This window comes from Anneissia japonica, unplaced genomic scaffold, assembly GCF_011630105.1.
Source record: "Anneissia japonica isolate Jap-2015-1 unplaced genomic scaffold, ASM1163010v1 scaffold287829_len2072220_cov186, whole genome shotgun sequence".
Classification (NCBI taxonomy): Eukaryota; Metazoa; Echinodermata; class Crinoidea; order Comatulida; family Comatulidae; genus Anneissia; species Anneissia japonica.
The window spans coordinates 1,827,161-1,848,015 of record NW_022716075.1 but is presented as its reverse complement, the minus strand read 5'-3'; the positions used below and the strand labels follow the sequence as shown (position 1 = coordinate 1,848,015).

The window sequence follows — 20,855 nt, the reverse complement described above, 5'->3', positions numbered from 1 at the left end:
TATGCCTGCTGTTGCCTTGAAATCTACAAAAATAAGATTTTCTTCCTAATTACATAAATTTAAAGCATTTAATTATCCCATTACTCAACTGCTTACATTCAACAATAACATTTAATTTTATTTTCTCTTCCATCTGGATGTTTTTGGCAAAACCATTTTGTAAGAAAACAAAATTTTACTTTTATTGTTTTCCCGTCCTCCTCTGAAAAAATAAGTTCGTGAAACAAGGTATAAAAAAAGTTTTAAAGTAAAGAAGCAGAAATCCTGAATTTGACACCATTTTTTCTCTCCTGTCCTCTGTTTTGATAGTATGCAGTGAGAGTACAGTGGCTTAGACCATTCATACTCACTAGTGACTTTAACATACTTGATACAAAATCTCACAATAATAATAATTGTAAATTAAATTTCAAAAATTCTTACCTCACTTAGATATATAATGAATGAACATTGTGTCCCATTTACACCAAAATCTGCATAACACTTGTCTGTTTTCCACATTTTTCTCATCCACTGAAAAACCAAAAATATTTCATAATTAAAGTTCTACTAATAACAATGATTAGATGAATTACTATGGTATGGATGAATATCTCAGGTCTGGTAATAGTGGCAAATTCAAGGGGGCCCCCGCTGGCCCACACCCCATCCCACTTAAATTTTTCCAAATTGTAAAAATTCGGAGAAAAAAGAAAATTACATAAAATTTTAAGTCTGAGAGTGCCATTTCCGACCATCTACAGGTGACATAATCATAAATTATCTTACCTCAGCCCCAACCATGGTGGGGCTCAGGTTTATAGATCCTTTACCTGTCCCTCCCTACCAATAATACAAAAATTAAGCCAAAAGCATTACGTTTAAGTGTAGACTGTAAGAATAGTACAGTAACTGCTTTTTAAAAATTTAATTACTTTTTCCATTGGATATTCTGTTTGTTCCTTTCCTCTAAGAATATGTGATTTCAAAATAAAGATATGAAAAATCAAATTAAATTGCAAAGATCACATATTGTTTAAAAAATAAATTTAAAAATTGCAACACATGTCCGATAGAACTTATACTTGATATCCTCAACAAAATTCCCACCCTAATACATGTTGTAATGAATTCCAAAGTAGAGTACTCATAACTAAGGGGGGGGGGGTTTACTTTTCATGCTGAATTAATATTTATGATTGAGCTGCAGCATATTTTTTGGTATTAGGTGCTTTCATAGGTTTTTATTATGTTCATGTAATCCTAGCAGATGCAAGAACTTGTCTCCTACAATTACAACCAAGGCACAGGAGGCTTGTAAAAAATAAATGAGAATTAAAAGTTACAACATTCCAATGGATAGCAGAAACCCTTTACGACATCAAAGCCTAAAGCGTTTTTGCATAGAATTAATGTTGTCAAATGAGCAATGTACCTGGTCATGTGAATGAAAAATATCAGGGTTTAATCTTCACGAATACAGAGGTCCCAAGTCTACTGCTACTTGCGGTATTCTACTGCTTTTAGAGACCTACCGAGCTACCGTATTGCCTACGTTTTTCTACTGCATGAAAAAAATTCTACCCGTAAATGTTTGAAAATTGAAATACTTAATTTTGACGATCAAGCCTAGGCCTACTAGGTAAAAACATGAGTCAGGATGTTAAAAAACAATCACAAATAAGTTTATTTGAATCCCTACCATCACTGTTTAGTGTTTTAGTAAATTGATGTAATTAATGATATTGATGTAGGCCTCTAAGTGTAAATAAATGAATAATGTATAATATTAGATTAGGCCTACTTGCCCCAACATGACAAAAGGAAGCAACTGATGTTTGCATTGCTTTGAGTAATTAAGGAATATGGAGCATGTTAATTTTGTCCCCTGCTTCCTTTTCTGGTGGTTTTTACTGTATTTTTAGTCTCTTATTTCCTTTTTGTGTTGCTAATTACTTGTTAATTAGTGGGATTTGAACATACTCAAATATATCAATATGTTCCAAATTATTAGTTCTTTGATAGTGACTAAAAAAACCCGTTTTTGAAAAATTGTCAATTACTTCCTTCATTCATGGTGGGGAAGTTAAAGAATAGTAGATTCCAGAATTTATGTAATTTCATGGTATTAATTTACATTGTGTAAATAAAAATAAAAGCAAGAGCTAACAATTTAACCGTTTTCTGATCATTGAATGTCAAGTAATTTGATATTATGAGTAGTTGCGTATTGGCTTCAACGCAACACGCATTGTATTTGTAGGCGGCCAAAGGTTCCAGTCAAAATCTCCTGCGAATGAAGTTCTTCAACTTGGAACCCCTGCGAACAACCATTTATTATATAATTATTCTACTTGGTCAATTTACCAAAAGACATGTGGTGAGTTTACCCAAGTGAATGATGTTTATGCTCAATAGCTAAGCAGAAAAGGGCAACTTGGATAAATGTCTGTGCACACCAATAATACCAACACCGCTGAACTTTTCATAGAATGTATCCACGCTTAGACTGACCACACATCTAACTGATTTAAACAGAAGTGCAAACAGTGATACGGTTTGACCAAAGTCGAGCTTACCCTTTTTCATTGATAAGAAGCAACCATTCCGGACTCTTCAAACACAGAGGGAAAAACCACCAGCACAGAGTCAGCCAGGAGTTTATCGGATCCTGTGTGAATGTGGAAAGGTTTACATTGGTGGAACAGGACGAGATCTCTACACTAGGCTCAAGGAACACCAAGGCTATGCCAGGGAAGGGAACAACAAAAATCGTCTATAGTCATGCACTCCCACAGTCAACAACACTGTGTACATTGGGACAAAGCATAGAAATTTATGAGCACATCAAGATATTGGATTTATCATTAGCGATATTTGGCTGTCCATGTTTAATTGGACCTAGCCAAGCAGCCCCAGCTTTTTCCGCCTCACTGGAACTATGCCTTTGCTTTTGGTCGTTCCCAACCCCCTTTCCCGCCTCACTGGAACTATGCCTTGTTTTGGTCGTTCCACCCCCTTTTTCCCACCACCTTTCTTTTGGTCGTTCCCTATCCCATTTACCGCCACTGGCACTAAGACTTTGTTTGGGCGTTTCCACCCTTTCTTTCAGTGAACATTGGCTTTTGTTTTAGCCTTTTGCTAGCCGTCTTCTCATTGGTCAGTTTACTCATCCAATCAGCAGCCAGCATCTCTATCCAAACATACAGTATAAGTATTTCCCCTGTTTGGAATTTCTGCAGATAGTATAACTCAATTGAAACGTCGAGATTTCTCAACTACAACACTTTTTTTCAGAACCACCTACTGTACATGGTGAACTGCAACCTTAAACAAATACAGAACCACTATTATGGTGAGGCAATTTAAGTAGTCAATTGCAAATTGTTACTATACCAAACATACAATTTTCTCAAGAAAAACACTTTCCGCTTATCCAAGTTTATTGATGTTTTTAATGGTTTTTTAATTAAGCAAATTTTGATGTCGTTATTGAAGTTTTTAATGGTATTTTTAATTTAGCAAATTTTGAAGTCATATTGATGTTTTTTAATAGTATTTTTAATTAAGCTTATTTATGTTTACAAAGTAATTTTTGATGTTTAGTGTAACCCTTTTTGTCTTTCTCAATCAATTTTTATCTGTATTCCTTTGTGCAATATTTGATGTTACTTAAAATATAATTTAAGAGTAATTTTTAATAATAATTCATAAATTAAATTAATAATTAGATTAAATAATAATAATATAATAATAATAATAATAATAATAATAATAATAATAATAATAATAATAATAATATATTAATTAAATTTTCACAATGCTTTTATTTTCTCTATTGAAATTTATTAATATTGCCTCTTTTTCTAGTACTGTTTTATATTTTGTATTCCAATCACTACTATTGTTTTATGATTGCAATAAAGATTTATTTGATAAAAAAAAAAGGTATGTTTAAAATAACTGGACCATAATGGTACAAGAAGAGCAACATTGTCGCATATTATCTTATCATTTCTAAGATCATTTAGCATTCAATGTGACTATGCCAAGATACTTTACTTTACTATCAAATTATAACTAGATCTGTCTGACCAAGAGAAACATTTCATTTCAGAGAAAACCATAAGCTTAAGTTATTACTTGAAGGCATTTAAAAGTGTAACATATAACAATATTTCCTGTTATTGAGACTTTTCCAGTTTAGCAAACTTAAGGTTTTATTTGATCATTAATGTGATTAAATGCATGCGATGAGAGTGACACAAAGGTATTGTGTTATAAATACTTTAAACTTGAATGATTGAGTCATAGGATTTTTTAAGAGAGACGTCATCTTTAATGATTTGTATTCTAAGCTTAAGAGACAAAATTGATGCCAATTTACAGTATATTGGTTCTTGAATTTATTCAATCAAGAGAATCTCATAAGCCCTCCACTGTGTGGTTTATGTCAAAAACATTCTATGATTCACCAGATGTTTCCATAAGTTTACAGGCCAGAGAATCAACCAATCACCTCTGACCTCAAATCATTAAATAACGCTGCACAACATGATGTGTGATGGAATGTTTATATCCCTTTGCGATATGGCATAGTTTCGTCTGATACAGTATAAACATCTAATTCTATTAATATCCTTACTTTGATTCAAAAGAATTTTCTTTAAGAAACTGCTTTTACAAAATTTGTACATTACATTTTTGGATGTACTCTCAAACCATCTTGTAAAATGCAAATGTATCTTGCTCTATACACCAAATCCAAAGATTTTTGAAATTTTTTTTTTCTTTTTTTTTTTTGGTGCTACAATCCATCCTTTACAAACCACTCTTTTAAAATATAAACAGCATTTCTCTATTTCTTCCTTCGAACATTTAAACTAATCTCCTTTACAACACTATGTGCATGATACCATTTAGCATTTGACGCAGCAGTTGTGGATCAGAATCTCAACCTTATGGTTGGGGGTTTGAAACTCTCGCTGTGCTAGTCCCTTACATCCTTGGGCAATACACTTCACCTGCATTTGTCTCTCTCTACCCGGAGGAGTATAAATGGGTACCGGTATATGGTGGGAAGGTTAACAGACTCGCTGTGAGGAGTGGCCATTCCCTCAAAGTATTGCACTGTCTGGCAGTATGCGCTCTTGTGAGGCGGTCAATCCGCAGGGCCCCCGAACCCTAGAGGCCCCGCAAGGTGCACTAGAGTCCTCGACCTCATTTCAGCACCCTGACCCAAAGGGTTTTGTTGATACATAACAGCATAATGTGTCTGTCATCGAATGTAGGACATACATCATGATAATTTACAGTATTCCTAACAGTGATTGAAGGTGTCCTGCCAGCCTGGGCCCCCTACATTTTTCAAAATTGTCATAAAATTGAGGCACAAAATAAAATGGAGGCACAAAATAAAATGGTAAAATTCAAAATTTAACTCTGTGAGGGCCATTTCCAGCCATATAAATGTGCCAATCATAAATTGTCTTACCTCAGCCTCAACCAAGGTGGGGCTGAAGTGATCTGTCCCTCTAACTGAAAAAAGTCCCTTTTTGCGCCTCTCTATTTCGAATTCCTACTTTTTCCACTGATCTGTGAACATTCCTCCCTGGGCACCTCATCCCACTATTTCAAATTCCAGGATCCGCCACTGATATAAAATTGATTTCGTTGTGAAATACAATGACAAACATGATTAAAAGACAAGCACATTCACAATCCCTCAATGGCATTGGCGACCGGGACCTAAAAAGGGCATCCGAGTCTAAGAAAGCCACATGGCCACTGGATCCATCGTTACGCCACTGCTTTCTGGGGTCCCAATGCTTAAGAATGAGGGATGGGCACTCTGCACCTGTACATGTAGACTACCTCTATCTTCACTACCATTTACTGTACTGTACCTTTGTCTAATGCAGCGCAGATATGTAAACATAATTTTGTTTTTATTTAACTGATTATTTCCGGTTATTTAAGATAAATTTTATTTTTAACTTATTTAATTATTAATTTTAATATCATTATTTATTATTATATATCTATACTTATTTTTCTTTTATTTGAAGCACTTTCGACACAAAATAGACAAATTTTCGAAGTTGTTTATAGGAAAATAAAATCCACATAAATAATTTTAAAAATTAAGAAAAATAAGGGCTAAACTGCTTCAACCAATTAAACTAAATTTATAATAAAAATATAGGTCTACCTCATTAATATATTTTATAAGACTCAGGAATTGTCTACTGTACTTTACTAGTTTACATTATCTGATTATTATATCTTTTATAATGAATGTTTATTAATGATTTCTTTCAATGACCTCTGGAATAAACTTCCCCTGGATGTTCAAAATGCTCATCAGTCGGTGCCTGTAAGTCCCATCTTAAGACATTGCTCAAAAATTCAGCTTTCTTTACTTGTCTTTTCCTTTTAACTTATTTCTGGCTATTGCCTTTTAATTGCTCCCCTTTTCAATTTTCTCTATAATTTTCTGGAAAATGCATAAAGGCTCAAGAGGTAAAGTATGCACAATGCAAGCACAATTAATATATAATAACCAAAATGTCCACTGATTAATCTCAGATAAGAAAGTATAATACATACTCCAAGTATTAAAATACATATTTTAATAATAATAATGTTGCATTTTGTGGGATTTATTACAGGAATTAACAATTAGCAATTCCTAGATTTGTTATCAGTGATTGGAATACACACCAAATAAGAGTATATTAGCTTTTTCATTACACTTTACTGCTACTACAAGTATCATGGTCATCACAGACCAAAGTCCATCTCTGCACATAATGCTGTTTGACAACCAATGATTAACCTGGCACTATCTAGAGATACTGATCTCCTAGTGGGGAAAGAATTTCATCTGCTGTTGGCAGGTTGGTTTCATGGCGGTATAATTAATAGCATGACACCTTTACGGTTAACAAATTTACACAATTTGGTGATCTGTTATCAACGCCGTGAGATGCCTTATCCAATACAGTAAAAGACCTTTCCGCTACTGTAAGCCCCGCCCCTTTGACATTACAGTAGAACCTCGTTTTTACGTATCCCAGTTATACGAACCCTCGGTTTTAATTACGCCTCGTATCGACGGTGACGTCATCAAAAACCCCGAAAATATTCAAAAAAAACGGCCCTTTTCAGAGCAACCATAAGTAAAAAGACTATAACAATCAACTATAACAATAAACAAACCATAATGCAACGTATTTTCATTAAACAGCAACGTTGATTGAGTCTAATACCGAGTTGTTATAATCTAAAACCATGTGAACTAAGTGAGGTGACCAACTACCGATGGTGCTCAAAATAATTGCTTTCCTCCTTAGCTTCGTGTGGCAAACCATGGAAACACTTGTCTGGTCGAATTTTCTACATGAAGCTGAGTAGACATAGTTTCGTACACGAACTCTAATTGGTTGGCTCGCCCAGTGCAGTGCACATGGTTGCTGTTTCACATACATGAACGCTAATTGGTTGGCTCACCCAGTGCAGCGCACATGGGTTTAGTTTGTCTCAACAGGCCCAGACAACACCACAGCTCTGTTGTTTAAAATAGGCATGAAGGGGAATACCTTTGTCGTATAGGTAATCTTACAATATTTTCATGTTCTTTAGTTAAATAAAAGATATAAAGTGATGAATTAATACACTAGTCACACGGTTTTATTTGAACACTTTATTATGACATCGTAAAGTGATGAATAAAAACACTAGACAAATGGTTTATTCGTAGGCCTAGAGGCTTGGTCTAGCCTAGCTAGGTAACATTGTTCGTTCATACATACTGTACGTACTGTATATTGAGCGTTACGTACGTATTAGGTCAAAGGTTACCACAAATTTAACCCAACCTCTATTTTACGAATCCCCCGATTTACGTATGCCCTCCGGTCCCGTAACGTACGTAAAATCGAGGTTCTACTGTATTGCTAAGTTTCCTGAAAATGACAGTGTCAAAACATACGCAAACTTGTGGGAAAAGTGTGCTTTTTAGACATGCGTGTATTACTGGCCTTGGTTTGATTGGTCTCTCTTCTAGAGATTTTTTTATTTTTCAGCCTGATATTTGCCAAAAAATAAGAACACATTAAGCCTGGGAAAAATTTTACTTGTGTACAGTATGGGATATTTAAAAGGTTGAAGATGTTCTGACTTTACACACACTTACTACTGTATATTTATTTGGCGACACCACAATAAGCCAAAGGTGACCTCGTTATTTGACATTTAGCATTATTCTAAATCCTATTCTGTATACCGATGGACAGAAGTAAGAGTAGCCAAGTACAATTAAATTATCGAAACAAAACCTTCCTATGAGATGCTATTTGTTTTGTAGTTTGTAGTTAAAAAATGCCAACCCTACCCAGATTCAGTGGACCTAATAATTATATTCAGCACTCCCCTTTTCAACATCCTAAGTACAGATGCTATTGATGTCATCATTGCCTACCTAATGGCAATGTCTAAAATGCAACCTTGCAGCAGGCTTTGTGGAGTAAGTTGACTGATGCAGCAAAATCCAATTAAAGGCATACCTTCATCTTGTAATCTAAATTGAGCATCTTACTGTTAAAATATTGACAAACATGTATTGTCAATTTAGAATGAAAGCGAATGTGTTAACTCGACATCAATTGGGTAGAGCTATAGTACGGTATGGTAATTAGCCATTCCTAATAATAATATGCACAAATTTAAAATCAATTTGTAATATAAGTATAAATGCATTCATTGAGACAGGCACTATTATTACTATACATATGTCCAACTTTAATCACCCTAGATGCATCCATTAGCAGCTGTTATATAATTTTCTCTGATATAAAAATAATAATAGAATAGGCCTACTCATTTTCCTCTTAAGTTTCCACAAATATAATGACGATAGCATTAGACCGGAGGGAATACGTAAATCGGGGGATTCGTAAAATAGAGGTTGGGTTAAATTTGTGGTAACCTTTGACCTAATACGTACGATTTTATATACGGTATGGGACCAGAGGGCATACGTAAATCTGGGGATTCTTAAAATTAAGGTTGGGTTAAATTTGTGGTGACCTTTGACCTAATATGTAAGTAAGACTTAATATACTTATTAATAATGATTGAACGACGTTTACCTAGGCTCTAAGCCTACAACCAACTGTAGGCCTAGGCCTACATATAAAGCCAAGTGTTTAGTATTTTTATCCATGAATTTACGATGTCATGTGTTTAAATAAAAACCAGTGTCTGTAATTTCATTCATCACTTTATAGCTTATAATTAACTAAAAGAACATGAAAATATTGTAAGATAATGCCAGGAGTTAGCCAAAAAAACCGAAATAGGCCATCCAAAATGGAAGCGAGTAGGCGTGGGCCTGATCCGATGGGTGGGCCCTTCCCCCTCCCAAAACATGAGAAAAAAATAGAAAATTATGATCTTTAGAGGGCATTTAAAGGTGTTTAAATGTAGAAATTTTGTCTTCAAAGGAACAGTGTTGAATTAGCTATCAAAAAGATATTTCAGTTATAGACATAGATTGCACATGGCTACGGTTACTCAAGCTTTCTATGTTATACAGATGCATCTTCCTCCGAATCGAGAGATAGGCCTAGACCTACTGTATTTTGTTGACTAATGAATTTTAAGAGGAACGTTTTACACAAACTTTCTGAAGACTTCGCCGATTCAACAAATTTTTAAAAACTAAATAAAAAAAAAATTGAAGATCCGCATTAATGACTCCAAAAGGAACGATCTTGCAACAAAGAGATGCCTACTATGTTATTTATCTAACACATCAACTTAACATCACAGAACAGCTCAATATCATATTTAAAAACACATCCCAAAGGGCCAGTCTTGTGTCAAAAGTCAGAATTCACAGTCATTGACACACTTAAGGTGCGGCGCTATCGTCATTATGCTTTACTGCAGCTAAAAAGTAGTCCTAAATATCTGTAGTATGGAAGTGATAGATCTGTAAAATTTGACGTCTATGGTGATGTTTACAATAAGCCTGTTCTAACTTGTTATTTTTCTTTTCATGTACAGCATGCATGTACCATGATGAATACAAAAAAGAAATCATAAAAATTTTTTTTAAATTAAATTTTGAACATAAAAATCATCAATTTTGAACATAAAAATTGATGTATTTAACTTTACCCATAATTTTATTTACAGAGAAAAATGCTAGAAATTCAATTACTGTGACTAAATAAAACTTGCGTCTCCGAGTTTCCCCCTCCCCCATTTGAAATTTTCAAGCAAAAAAATTATGCTCAAGTAGTTGAAAATCACCTTATTGCTTAATTTTCATGCATCTTCCTCCCCACCCACCTACCCCATTAGCCTCCATTTCAAAACTCCTATATATGCCACTGCCCCAAGCATACAAAATGTTTGGTACTCTTGCAAAAATGATGAAAATACTGGATGACCCGTGTAAAGTTTCTGTAAATTTATATAAAAATGTAAGCTTGTCATAAAATATGGTAAAAAATAGCTACTTACCTGTCTCTTATACACATCTAGATGTGTATAAGAGACAGCACTTAAGGTGCGGCGCTATCGTCATTATGCTTTACTGCAGCTAAAAAGTAGTCCTAAATATCTGTAGTATGGAAGTGATAGATCTGTAAAATTTGACGTCTATGGTGATGTTTACAATAAGCCTGTTCTAACTTGTTATTTTTCTTTTCATGTACAGCATGCATGTACCATGATGAATACAAAAAAGAAATCATAAAAATCTTTTTTTAAATTAAATTTTGAACATAAAAATCATCAATTTGAACATAAAAATTGATGTATTTAACTTTACCCATAATTTTATTTACAGAGAAAAATGCTAGAAATCCAATTACTGTGACTAAATAAAACTTGCGTCTCTCAAAACTCCTATATATGCCACTGCCCCAAGCATACAATATGTTTGGTACTCTTGCGAAAATGATGAAAATACTGGATGACCCGTGTAAAGTTTCTGTAAATTTATATAAAAATGTAAGCTTGTCATAAAATATGGTAAAAAATAGCTACTTACATGCAACTTTGCATTGCAATTTGGAAAATATCTCAAGTCCATTGTTTTCACGTCACATTCAGTCACTTTAAAATCACCTCCTAAAAAAAAAAAAAAAATACAATAAAAGTTAACAGAAGTGCCAGGATCAAGGTAATTTTTTTAATTTTGAAAACATTCCAAGTTACTACAGACAGGCCTCTAAAGCTAAGCTTATGCCATTCATGCAACTCAACCTAGATTTACAAGACACACGATAACAAAACGACGTATCATTACATTGTTTGTATTCTTCAATGCTGCGCGCATCCATATCGTGTCGTAATCGTGTCTAGTTTAAATGTAGCTTTAGCCTAACTCTACTGACGACTGACTTCGAGTTGCTTGTTCTACTCCATTTTGCTGAAATTCATTATAATCTCAAAATTTTTACTGGTTGGCTAGTTATTTTTACCGGTAAAACTTACGGCTATAAAACGGCTTCGGGAGAACACTGCAGGGGCCCTCTTAAATAAATGAAACAAGGTGATGCTTTATAAGTGAAGTCTTATACGAGACTTAGGGAATGGAGATGTACTTTTTCAGTCATGCGAAAAAATCCCGTGCTTGTACAGGATTTGAACCAAGCACACTGGGATTGGGAGGAAAGCATCAACCACCAAGCACTTTATCAATACTACTTTATTTTGTCAAAGCTTACTACTACACAGGACAGTAAAATAATTAATGGAATATTTTATTTTATCCATACCTGTGTTCTCCTTCAACAAATTATTCCCCGCCTCATCATCTTGAAATCGTTCCTTTAGGCGTCCTTGATATTCCCTTAAGTTTATGATGCCAGGATTATCCAATATATAACTTACATTGCGAGTTAATAGGAATGTATTGTTTGTTAAAACAGTGTCAACTTTTTGTTCTAACTTGTCAATTCGTTCAATTAAATTATCCAGTAGAATTGTAATTGTCTTCTTCAAATCTGATGAGAAATTGAAAAAATATCATGAGATTGTGAGGAATATTTAGTTGCTACAGAAAGCGGCCTCGGCTAAAATCGATGAGCCTTAACCTTGCTAAAGAGTTGGTGAAACAAGTGAAGCCTACTGTAGACCTAGGATAGGCCTAGAAAGGCCATGCTACTGTAGACTAACAAGGGGACTGACTTAAAATATTTCCTTCAATTTTTTCAAATGGCTCCTTCATGCTATTTTTCAAAGGTGCCCTCACAGAGCATATACTGAATTTCTGCCTACAGTCATAGGGCAAGACTTTTTTTATACAATATCTTGGTTCGAAAACATACTTTTCAAAGATTGTCCGAGAAAGGCGGAAAAAATAATAATTAACATTTTGTTTCCTCATTTAGGAAAATGATTTTGCCAAAACCATCTACCTGTAGGTGAAGGAAAAAATAAAAATAAAATTTTATTAATGAATTACTGTAAACAGTGTAGTAAATGAGACTGATAAATTCTTTAAATTTAAAGGAAGAAATAATATGAAACATAGGCCTACCTTATTTGCGGATATTTCAGGGGAGTGTAGGAGTAATAAAAATAAATATAAAATTATATTTTTTTATTTTCATTTTTTCATACTGTAGCTGTGGGTGTGCTAAACTGGTCAAAGATAAAATTTTATTTTTATTCAAAATCACCATTATTGGCAGTTGGCAGTTTCGATGAACAAGGTATAAAAAAGTTCTCGTTTAGATAATATTTGAAAAATAAAACTGAATTGCTTTATGAAAAAATTCATCATTTATCTTGTACTCTTCTAGAGAAAGTGGCTTACTGTACAGTGATGCACTCACACACAATAACGAAAAGCCACAAAAACCATACGTAGTAATCAATGTGTTTTATACTGAGTGCTGAGTGAAAGGACCACTCAATCCAATTTGAGTTTCTGTAATTTTTAACTAAAGAGTAGGCCTATAAAATGGCAAGAATTCTTACTCTCACTACTCAGGTTCCCTGAAACATAATCCTACTGTATCTTGAAAAGTAGGCCTACTATTAACTGTAGTACCACAAATTAGAGGGCGTTTTTCGAAGGAGAAGGCATGCATGTGTTTGTATCGAATGTGCACTGCTTGTAAAGAACACTATTCAAATTTCGAATTCCGGTATAACAGGATGTCCCCTACTGTAACCTTGTACTGTAATAGTAATCTATACTATTATATATAAGATAGAATTTCAAAAAGCACTGATAAATGTTCCTCAATTTACCCACTATAAGAAAAACTTCAAAAGCCCTAACATAAAAAGATCAAATTTATCAATAATCTTCAACACAACAAAAATCAAACCAACTCAGAAATGTACAATTGTTTACCAAAATCCATAAATTGATTACTGTACCACCACCTAATTTAAGTGTCTAACAATAACATGTATACCAAGAAATGTTGGAACAGCATTAATCTACACTAGCTATAAAAAAAATTATCATTTTAATATTCAATTGAAAGTTAATAATTTACTTTGAAAATGAGGGAAGCAATTTGAATATTTAATTTCATTGTTCAAACACTAATAGTAACAGCTCATTAAAGATGGTATAACTGTTTTTTGTGTGTTAAACTGAATTATTATACAGTAGTAAAATGAATTAAATGAAATGCAAATGTACTGTATTTATTTGAATAAACGCTCCTCTCGAATAAATGCCCCCTCTAGATCCACACTTGGATAAAAACCTCCTTCGAATAACCGCCCTGTCTCTTATACACATCTAGATGTGTATAAGAGACAGCCCCGGCCCTCTAAATGACTGTAAACAAAACTGATGGAAGCAACATCATTCTCAACACATTTTATTATACTACTCCAATACAATTACATTTTTCTAACCTGGTTGGTATTAATAAGTCTAGGATCACGCCATAACACATTTTGATGGTGCGTGTTGTAGTTCTACATTCACAGAGATATTAAGGGGCGTTTATTTGCGTGCAGTATACATGTATCCATTTTACACCAAAATGAACCCCTCTCAAAAATTTGAATAACGGTGTACAATATTAATATCACAGTTGAAAGCAATGCAATGCAAGTAGTGCAGTAGCTCACTCCAACAACACAGTTGAACCCTGGTTTTCTTAAAATCGCTACAGGGTGTTCAGTGTAATCGCTGTACTATGTAGCAGTCCCCGATGTACAGTACAGTAATCGGGAAGACTCCACGATTCGACCAACCAATCAGCATCTCCGAAAGCTGTCGGTGATAGTGTGTAGTGATTGTATGGAAATCAAGCTTTAGATTCAATGCAATGGAATAATATTTAATTTATGTATTTCAATCATTGAATCCAAGATCAATCATGCATTCTAAGATGGTTATTAAAACCGAACTGTTTGTTTTGCTAGACTGCATTTGGCTACAGTAGGCGTTTCCATAAATTATGTTGTATACGCATTAACGTATGCCATGGACCAAGCAATAAGTTGTCACAAATGAAAAAATTGGCAACATGCTCTACAACAAGATAGTAGGCCTATGCATACAATAGAAACAGTGCATAGTAAATAATATTGCAAATCTACTGATAGGTTACAAAATGGGCTGGGTGGGAAAGAAAGAAGTTTGTCATCATGTTATAAAATTCTTTGGAAAAAACAAAAATTTCATAGTGTCATCACTAACTGGTAAAATAACCAAAATTTAGAAGCAACCTGCCGTGTGGGCCTATTGTTTTTAAGCTGGCATCTTTTATTTTAGTATTAACATACTCGTGAACATACAGTACACACAAACACACATGCATACAGGTATGCAAAAAGTAAATCCCAATAGATTCTAGTGCTTCATGTAAAACCTTTCTTACCGTGAGCTATATCAGCATCTGGAACTTGGCCACCTTTGGAATGCTCCAGAGCAAGTGCTTGGATATATTTTTGGCTAACTTCTAAAATCTCTTTTCTCAGTCTTTCACTTTCCTGCATCTGCGGTGGTTCCGCCTTCATCGTTTGAAAGATCATCAGCATACAGCTTATCCACATCATCATCAATGTCATAAGAAAAAATTGAATCTTTTTCGACGTCAGGCTACGACCAAGGAAACTGTTTCGAGCCATGCTTAAACACTCAATTAGCGAAAATCCTTCAACTATAGTTTATTTCCTCCTGTATGAAATTCATATACTGTCAAAAGCTGCGATATACAATTTTTTTTGTAAGTTTTCTACATTTTACTTGTTATTTAATAACCAGCTCAGCATTTCTGAAATAACAAATCAAAAAGTATACTATAATATCAATGATTAAAATATTATCTAATCTAATATTCCTTATTGTTCGCTCGTCACACAACGCTCACCGTGGGCAATCTGCAAACTTTGACAGTCTTGAAAGAATGACGTCACACACATACCGGCACTTCATTAAGTGATGGTGACGTAATGCCATTTGCCCTACCTTTGGAAATGGAAGCACAGATACGGTATCGTACAATACCCCTAGCCATGGTGATTATTTTTAAAAAAACTCTGCTTTAAAATGTACCTTTTGTGCATGGTTTACAACAAAACAAGTACAGTAATATTAATACAGTATATACAGTAACTTCTCTTGGGTATACAATTTTCTACACAGGTGTTTGTCTTTTAATGTGAAATCCATAAAAAAAAGTCCTCTCTAGGGTGCATGTATACGAGTTAGCCTGTATTCTAAAATAATACAGTACTGTAGGCCTACTACTGTAGATAACCCCTAGCTAGGTGACTATAAGTCTAGGCTGGTAAACCCAATTCCAACAACATGCATGAAGAAGTGAATGCCAGTCAATTCGAGCGAATGACAGTTCGAGCAAATGTCAGTTCGAACGGATGCCAGTTTGAGCGGATGCATTTAGTGCGAACTAAAACAAGGGCGAATTTATCGTTGCCCTATTCTTGTATTTGTTTGTTTTAAATGCAAAAAATGCTCTGTGCACTAAAGTTCTAAAATGTTCTTGGTACTTTTTGATAATTATTCAATGTTTGAATTACAGTCTTGGCAAATCTGACTACCAGATGGCCGCTAGCAAGCACTTATATTTTAAAACTATAGAATTTCGCACGTGTCAGGTGAATTCATGGTTTTTGTCTCCAGTTGGGGTTTTGTATTTAAAAAAAGCAAATTGTATTTGTAATTGAATTATATAGTGTTGTACAGTAACTGTATTTGTAGATTTACGATTTAGGCCTATATTTGTAATGGTAGTAACTGTTATTGTATTGTTATAGAAATTTAAATTATTTTTACGTATATGGTGTCAGAAGGTGCAGATCATTGGTGTAGTAATGTGACACAGGAGCTGATCCAGTGTAGGGGGAACGGGGAGGCAAGTGCCCCACCCCCCCATTTTGCCACTAAATTTTTAAAATGTCAATGCATATTAATGTTATGTGCTACTCACTTATCTATTCTGAAACTGTTGTGCCCCACCCTGTCGTTTGAAAAATTCTGGATCTGCCGGCCTATGTGACAAGACTATCAACAGCATAGTAACAGACATCATACCAATTTTCTCCACTATTCATTTGTCTATAGTTCAAAACCCACTTTTTGGGGTGCTGATTGGGAGCGTGAAGGTGAAGTAGGTGGCTTGATAATCAGTTGAGGGGTGCTAACTCGCAAAATAAGGTGATTTTAGGTGATTTAACTACTTGTAAGTGCTTTTTGGGGGGTGACTGGGGGCACGAGTAATTTTTGTTTGGAGGAGCGTGCGCCTGCTCCCACCCCTTGCACACCCCCTAGATACTCCAGTGCCTGGCTCCCAGGCAAAGCTTGAGCCTCGGTCGAATGCAAATTGTTAGCTCAAAAGTAATTCATACATAACTCGTACAGGCTGTTGTTTGCACAAGTGAATCTTTTTTCCGCTCGAACTAGCATCCGCTTGAATGAATTCCGCTCAAACTCGCATTCGCTTGAATAAGACGATTTAAATAAGCCTAGGCCTAGCCAAAGATACTAGAAACACAAGATAGAGTTCTCCACAGAAAAAAAGTGTTTCACCGAAATGCATGGCGGGAATACAAACAATGGGGCGTCATTTACGGCTGGATCTAAAAAACTTCTACCAAACTTTCGCTACCAAGTCGTCCCGTATTTAATTCATTAATTCTCAAATTAAAAGAATGTACACCGCGATGCGCTATGGCAACGTACGGCATTGGAGGACGGTGCTGTGAAATAAATTGCAACACATTATACAAACAAGATAAGATATAATCATTTATATCGTTTTCCGAAGGATGGAGAAAGGTAAAATATTGCACTGACATTACACAAAAAATTAGCTATATATTATTATAAATATATATTTTAACAAACTGGAATAGACACCCAGACAGTGACATCTGTGAATACATAACCTCCTTGGCGGAGGTACAAATCACTATTATCCAAATAAAACACAAAACAATTAAGCCTTAATTAATCATGGATCGGTAAAGAATAAAAGAACAATATAATATAGCGCAGAATCGTATGGCCAGACGCATTCTAGTGATAAAGTTTTCCTCCATTATAGTGGAATAAGAAGGGCGCCATGTGCGTCTGGATACTTAGCAACAGAAGGGCGCCCTGTCTGTACGTCGGGTCCCGAAGTATAGAAAGCATTATATTTATAAAAAAAAGAAGGGCGCCGCCTACTTCGGGCCCAATTTCCGCCTCATTTTTACTATGCGAGTGCTCTATCTTGTATTTCTAGTATCTTTGGCCTAGCTTATCTAGCCACAAAGCCAAGGTATTTAGGTACAGTTCTGTAGGCTGCACCTCATCGCTGCCGCTACTGACAGGACGGATACAACCTGGGTAAGCAAGAGGACAGGTGTCCAAATAATTTATCCACAACAAATGAATGAACAGTCTTAAATAATCAGGATAAACACTACATAGGCCTACATATCTTAAATTACATTTACTTACATGTTTCCTATAATATCTCTTCAATTTCAGAATTGCCGTGCTAATAACCATTTCCTTGAAAACAAACGTAGGCCTAATCCCCTGAACGAATGCCTCGGCGCGAACATTTTGATTGGACACGACAGGCTACACGACGCACATCACAAGCCAAATGTACATTATCAAAGAAATCCGTGTTTTCTTTATTCAGTATATCCAAACATTGTATTCACATACCAAGGATGCCTGCCGCTGTTTTAACAATTCAAAACAACGAGCTTGCAGTTTCGCATAGCTTCCTCAACACTCAACTTCACGCTGTTTCCTGCTGATAGCTCGTTTGTTGTTCAGCATGACACACACTACAACACAACACGCACACAGCTCAGAGTAACTGATCTGTGTGTGATCGCTGTGATCACTCTGATAATCGATGCCAAGTCAACCAAGTCCAAGACTTTATAACATATAGAGAACGCTCTTCTCTTTCATACAGTCTCAAGTTCAAATATTTTGTTTGCGAAATTGGCCAAATTTATGTTAGCAGCGTTTTTCTCAAATATTTATTATCATCTTTATTTAACACCACAAGAGGTGTATCTCTATACCAAAGTTTCTTTTCATGTGATTTTATTATATATATGTAAATCAAATCAGGTTTTTGCACAGTGGAGCGAAGTATTTTAAGCACGTAATAGGCCTAGTTCATAAGTAGCAGCTGGTAAATCATATCAATAATTAAATAATATTCAAATTAAGTTGCTGCTTAGCACTGAGAACACAAAATAATGTATAAATCAAATAGGCCTAGATAACTAGACTTAGGCCTACTATGTATGTTTGTATAACAGAACTTAGGTCTTTTCCTGATTGCTAAGAAAAAGAAAAGTCGTTAAAAATACGTATAGGCCTAGGCCTAGTACTAAAACAATTTATGAAGTAAAACAAACAATAATGGAAACCAATTTCACAACTACCGCGACGTTTGTGATTCGAACAAAGTTGATCCGTTTTTGAAATATCTGGTCTGTCTTAGACGTTTTCCTTTGAATGGTCCTCATATCCGCACCCTACTCCGGATTGTCACAAAAATGTAATCATTTTTTTACTAGACCTTGACAAGCTGTTATCAAAGTTTCAATTGTACCCATTGATTTTTTTTTAAATATCTGGTGTAGAATGCCTTGCCCTTTCAATCACTTTAATTGGTCCTCACATGCACATCTCACCCGAGATAGACACCAAATATTAGGTACTTGGTATAGCCTTTGGTCTATGCTTCGGCAAAGCATGGAAAAGTTCTAAGCATGAGAAGTGATCAAAGTGCCGGCCAGAAAAACCCAGTGCAAACATAGAATAGGCAAAAAATATGGAAGAAAAAAAATTCAGAACAAAAACAATGGCTTTCCCAGCTACTGCTGGGAAAAGCCAATAACAGTATAGGGACGTGATGTTATAGGGCTATCGTACCAACGAAAGTTAGTTGTATTTGAAAACCAGGTCCCTAGTGGGAATCGAACCAGCAATCTCTCGCTACCTCGACAAGCGTCAAACCTTTAGACCACAGAAGCCCGTTCGATATCATTGCGGATCTAAGACCACTAGTCTCTCTCTCTCTCTTCATACAACTTCAGGACTCACTCAACTGGAGACGAACTTTTCATTTTAAGCACGTAATAGCTTATAGGTAGCAGCTGGTACGGTAAATCATAGAAAATAATATTCAAATCAAGTTTTTTGCTGCTTAGCACTGAGGACACAAACTATAATGTATACATCAATAGGCTGGGGCCAGGGGCCGCCAAGGGCCCCCGGTGGGGTCCAGAGGAATTCGGCCCCCACCCCTGGAAACTACGAATATTTTACGAAGTTAGGTGAATTTTATTAGTTATTTTATAGGCATCAAGCTACGGTATAACTTATGGCCGGAAATTGCACTTAAAATTTCAATAATGTTTTAAATTTTGTATATATCTCCCCCTTCCCCTTGAATTTGCCACTGATGTCCGAACAAAGCCGACATTGCTTCCACGATCTCAATGGATTATTTATCATGAGGGATATCCTTGATATGGGTCCCCGTCGAAACCTTCCCTTTTCTCCCGATAGATAAAAATTACCCTTCTATAGTATCCCGGAAATGATACTCTTGCAATAGCGGGGATCCAGGAAGTAAAAATAGAGGGGACCCAGAGAGAGTCTTGCGCAAACGGAAATGTCCACCCATCTCAGCCCCACAACGGTTGGGACTGAGGTAAGCAAAAATTATGATTATGGCACTTCTATGTGGCCGGAAATGGCAATCTCAGAGTAAAATTTGAATACAATTTTGTCTGTTTTATCCATTTTTTTTTATAATTTTGAAAAAAATAGGAGGTTGGGGACTCGCGTGCGGACTGGGCTCGAATCCACCACTGTTCAATATAACACTTGCCTATCATTTTGTTTCACAAATGATTAATTGCTAATGTTAAGCGAAAGATTTTTTTTATTCGAAAGATTTTTTTTATTCAATACAGTGTATCTATTTTTTAAAAATGCCCTAATTGAGTACCGTATCTTATTGTTTTCGTTAAATTGGAGGATGGCGTTTAAATGTGGTTATTACGCTAGTTTGAAACTCTACTCTAAACCAATCAGTTACACATACTGTACATCTTCATGGTTAGCATAAAGAGAACTAGAGCGTCGCTCCATAAAGAGTGCCTACCTCCCCATGCCTAAATACAGAATTCACGAAGGCGGGCAATTCCATTCTTTTTCTTCATGCTCGAGGTTTCAAGTAAACTTTACAATACGCGCGTATACAGACGTGAATCAACATTTGGTGGTTTAACTCAAAAAAGGGAACTTGTAATATTCGTAAAATAAATAAATAAATAAATAAATAAATAAATAAATAATAATAATAATAATAATAATAATAATAATAAGG

General features: G+C 35.2%; 1 protein-coding gene across 2 annotated transcripts in view; it reads right to left on the bottom strand.

Annotated features, from left to right (window-relative positions):
* Positions 1–18,353, bottom strand: part of LOC117109570 (alpha-1,6-mannosylglycoprotein 6-beta-N-acetylglucosaminyltransferase A-like) — an 83,283-nt gene extending 64,930 nt beyond the window's left edge. The window contains exons 1-5 of one of the 2 annotated variants that reach the window (XM_033251937.1): positions 17,942–18,353; positions 14,856–15,251; positions 11,775–12,002; positions 11,045–11,124; positions 424–513 (exon numbers count right to left, since the gene is read on the bottom strand). In XM_033251937.1, the coding sequence (XP_033107828.1) occupies positions 424–513; positions 11,045–11,124; positions 11,775–12,002; positions 14,856–15,105 (648 nt within the window). In that variant the 5' untranslated portion in view covers positions 15,106–15,251; positions 17,942–18,353. The remainder of the gene's footprint in view (positions 1–423; positions 514–11,044; positions 11,125–11,774; positions 12,003–14,855; positions 15,252–17,941) is intronic. The other variant, XM_033251938.1, reaches the window with a different exon arrangement.
* Positions 18,354–20,855: the final 2,502 nt, after the last annotated feature.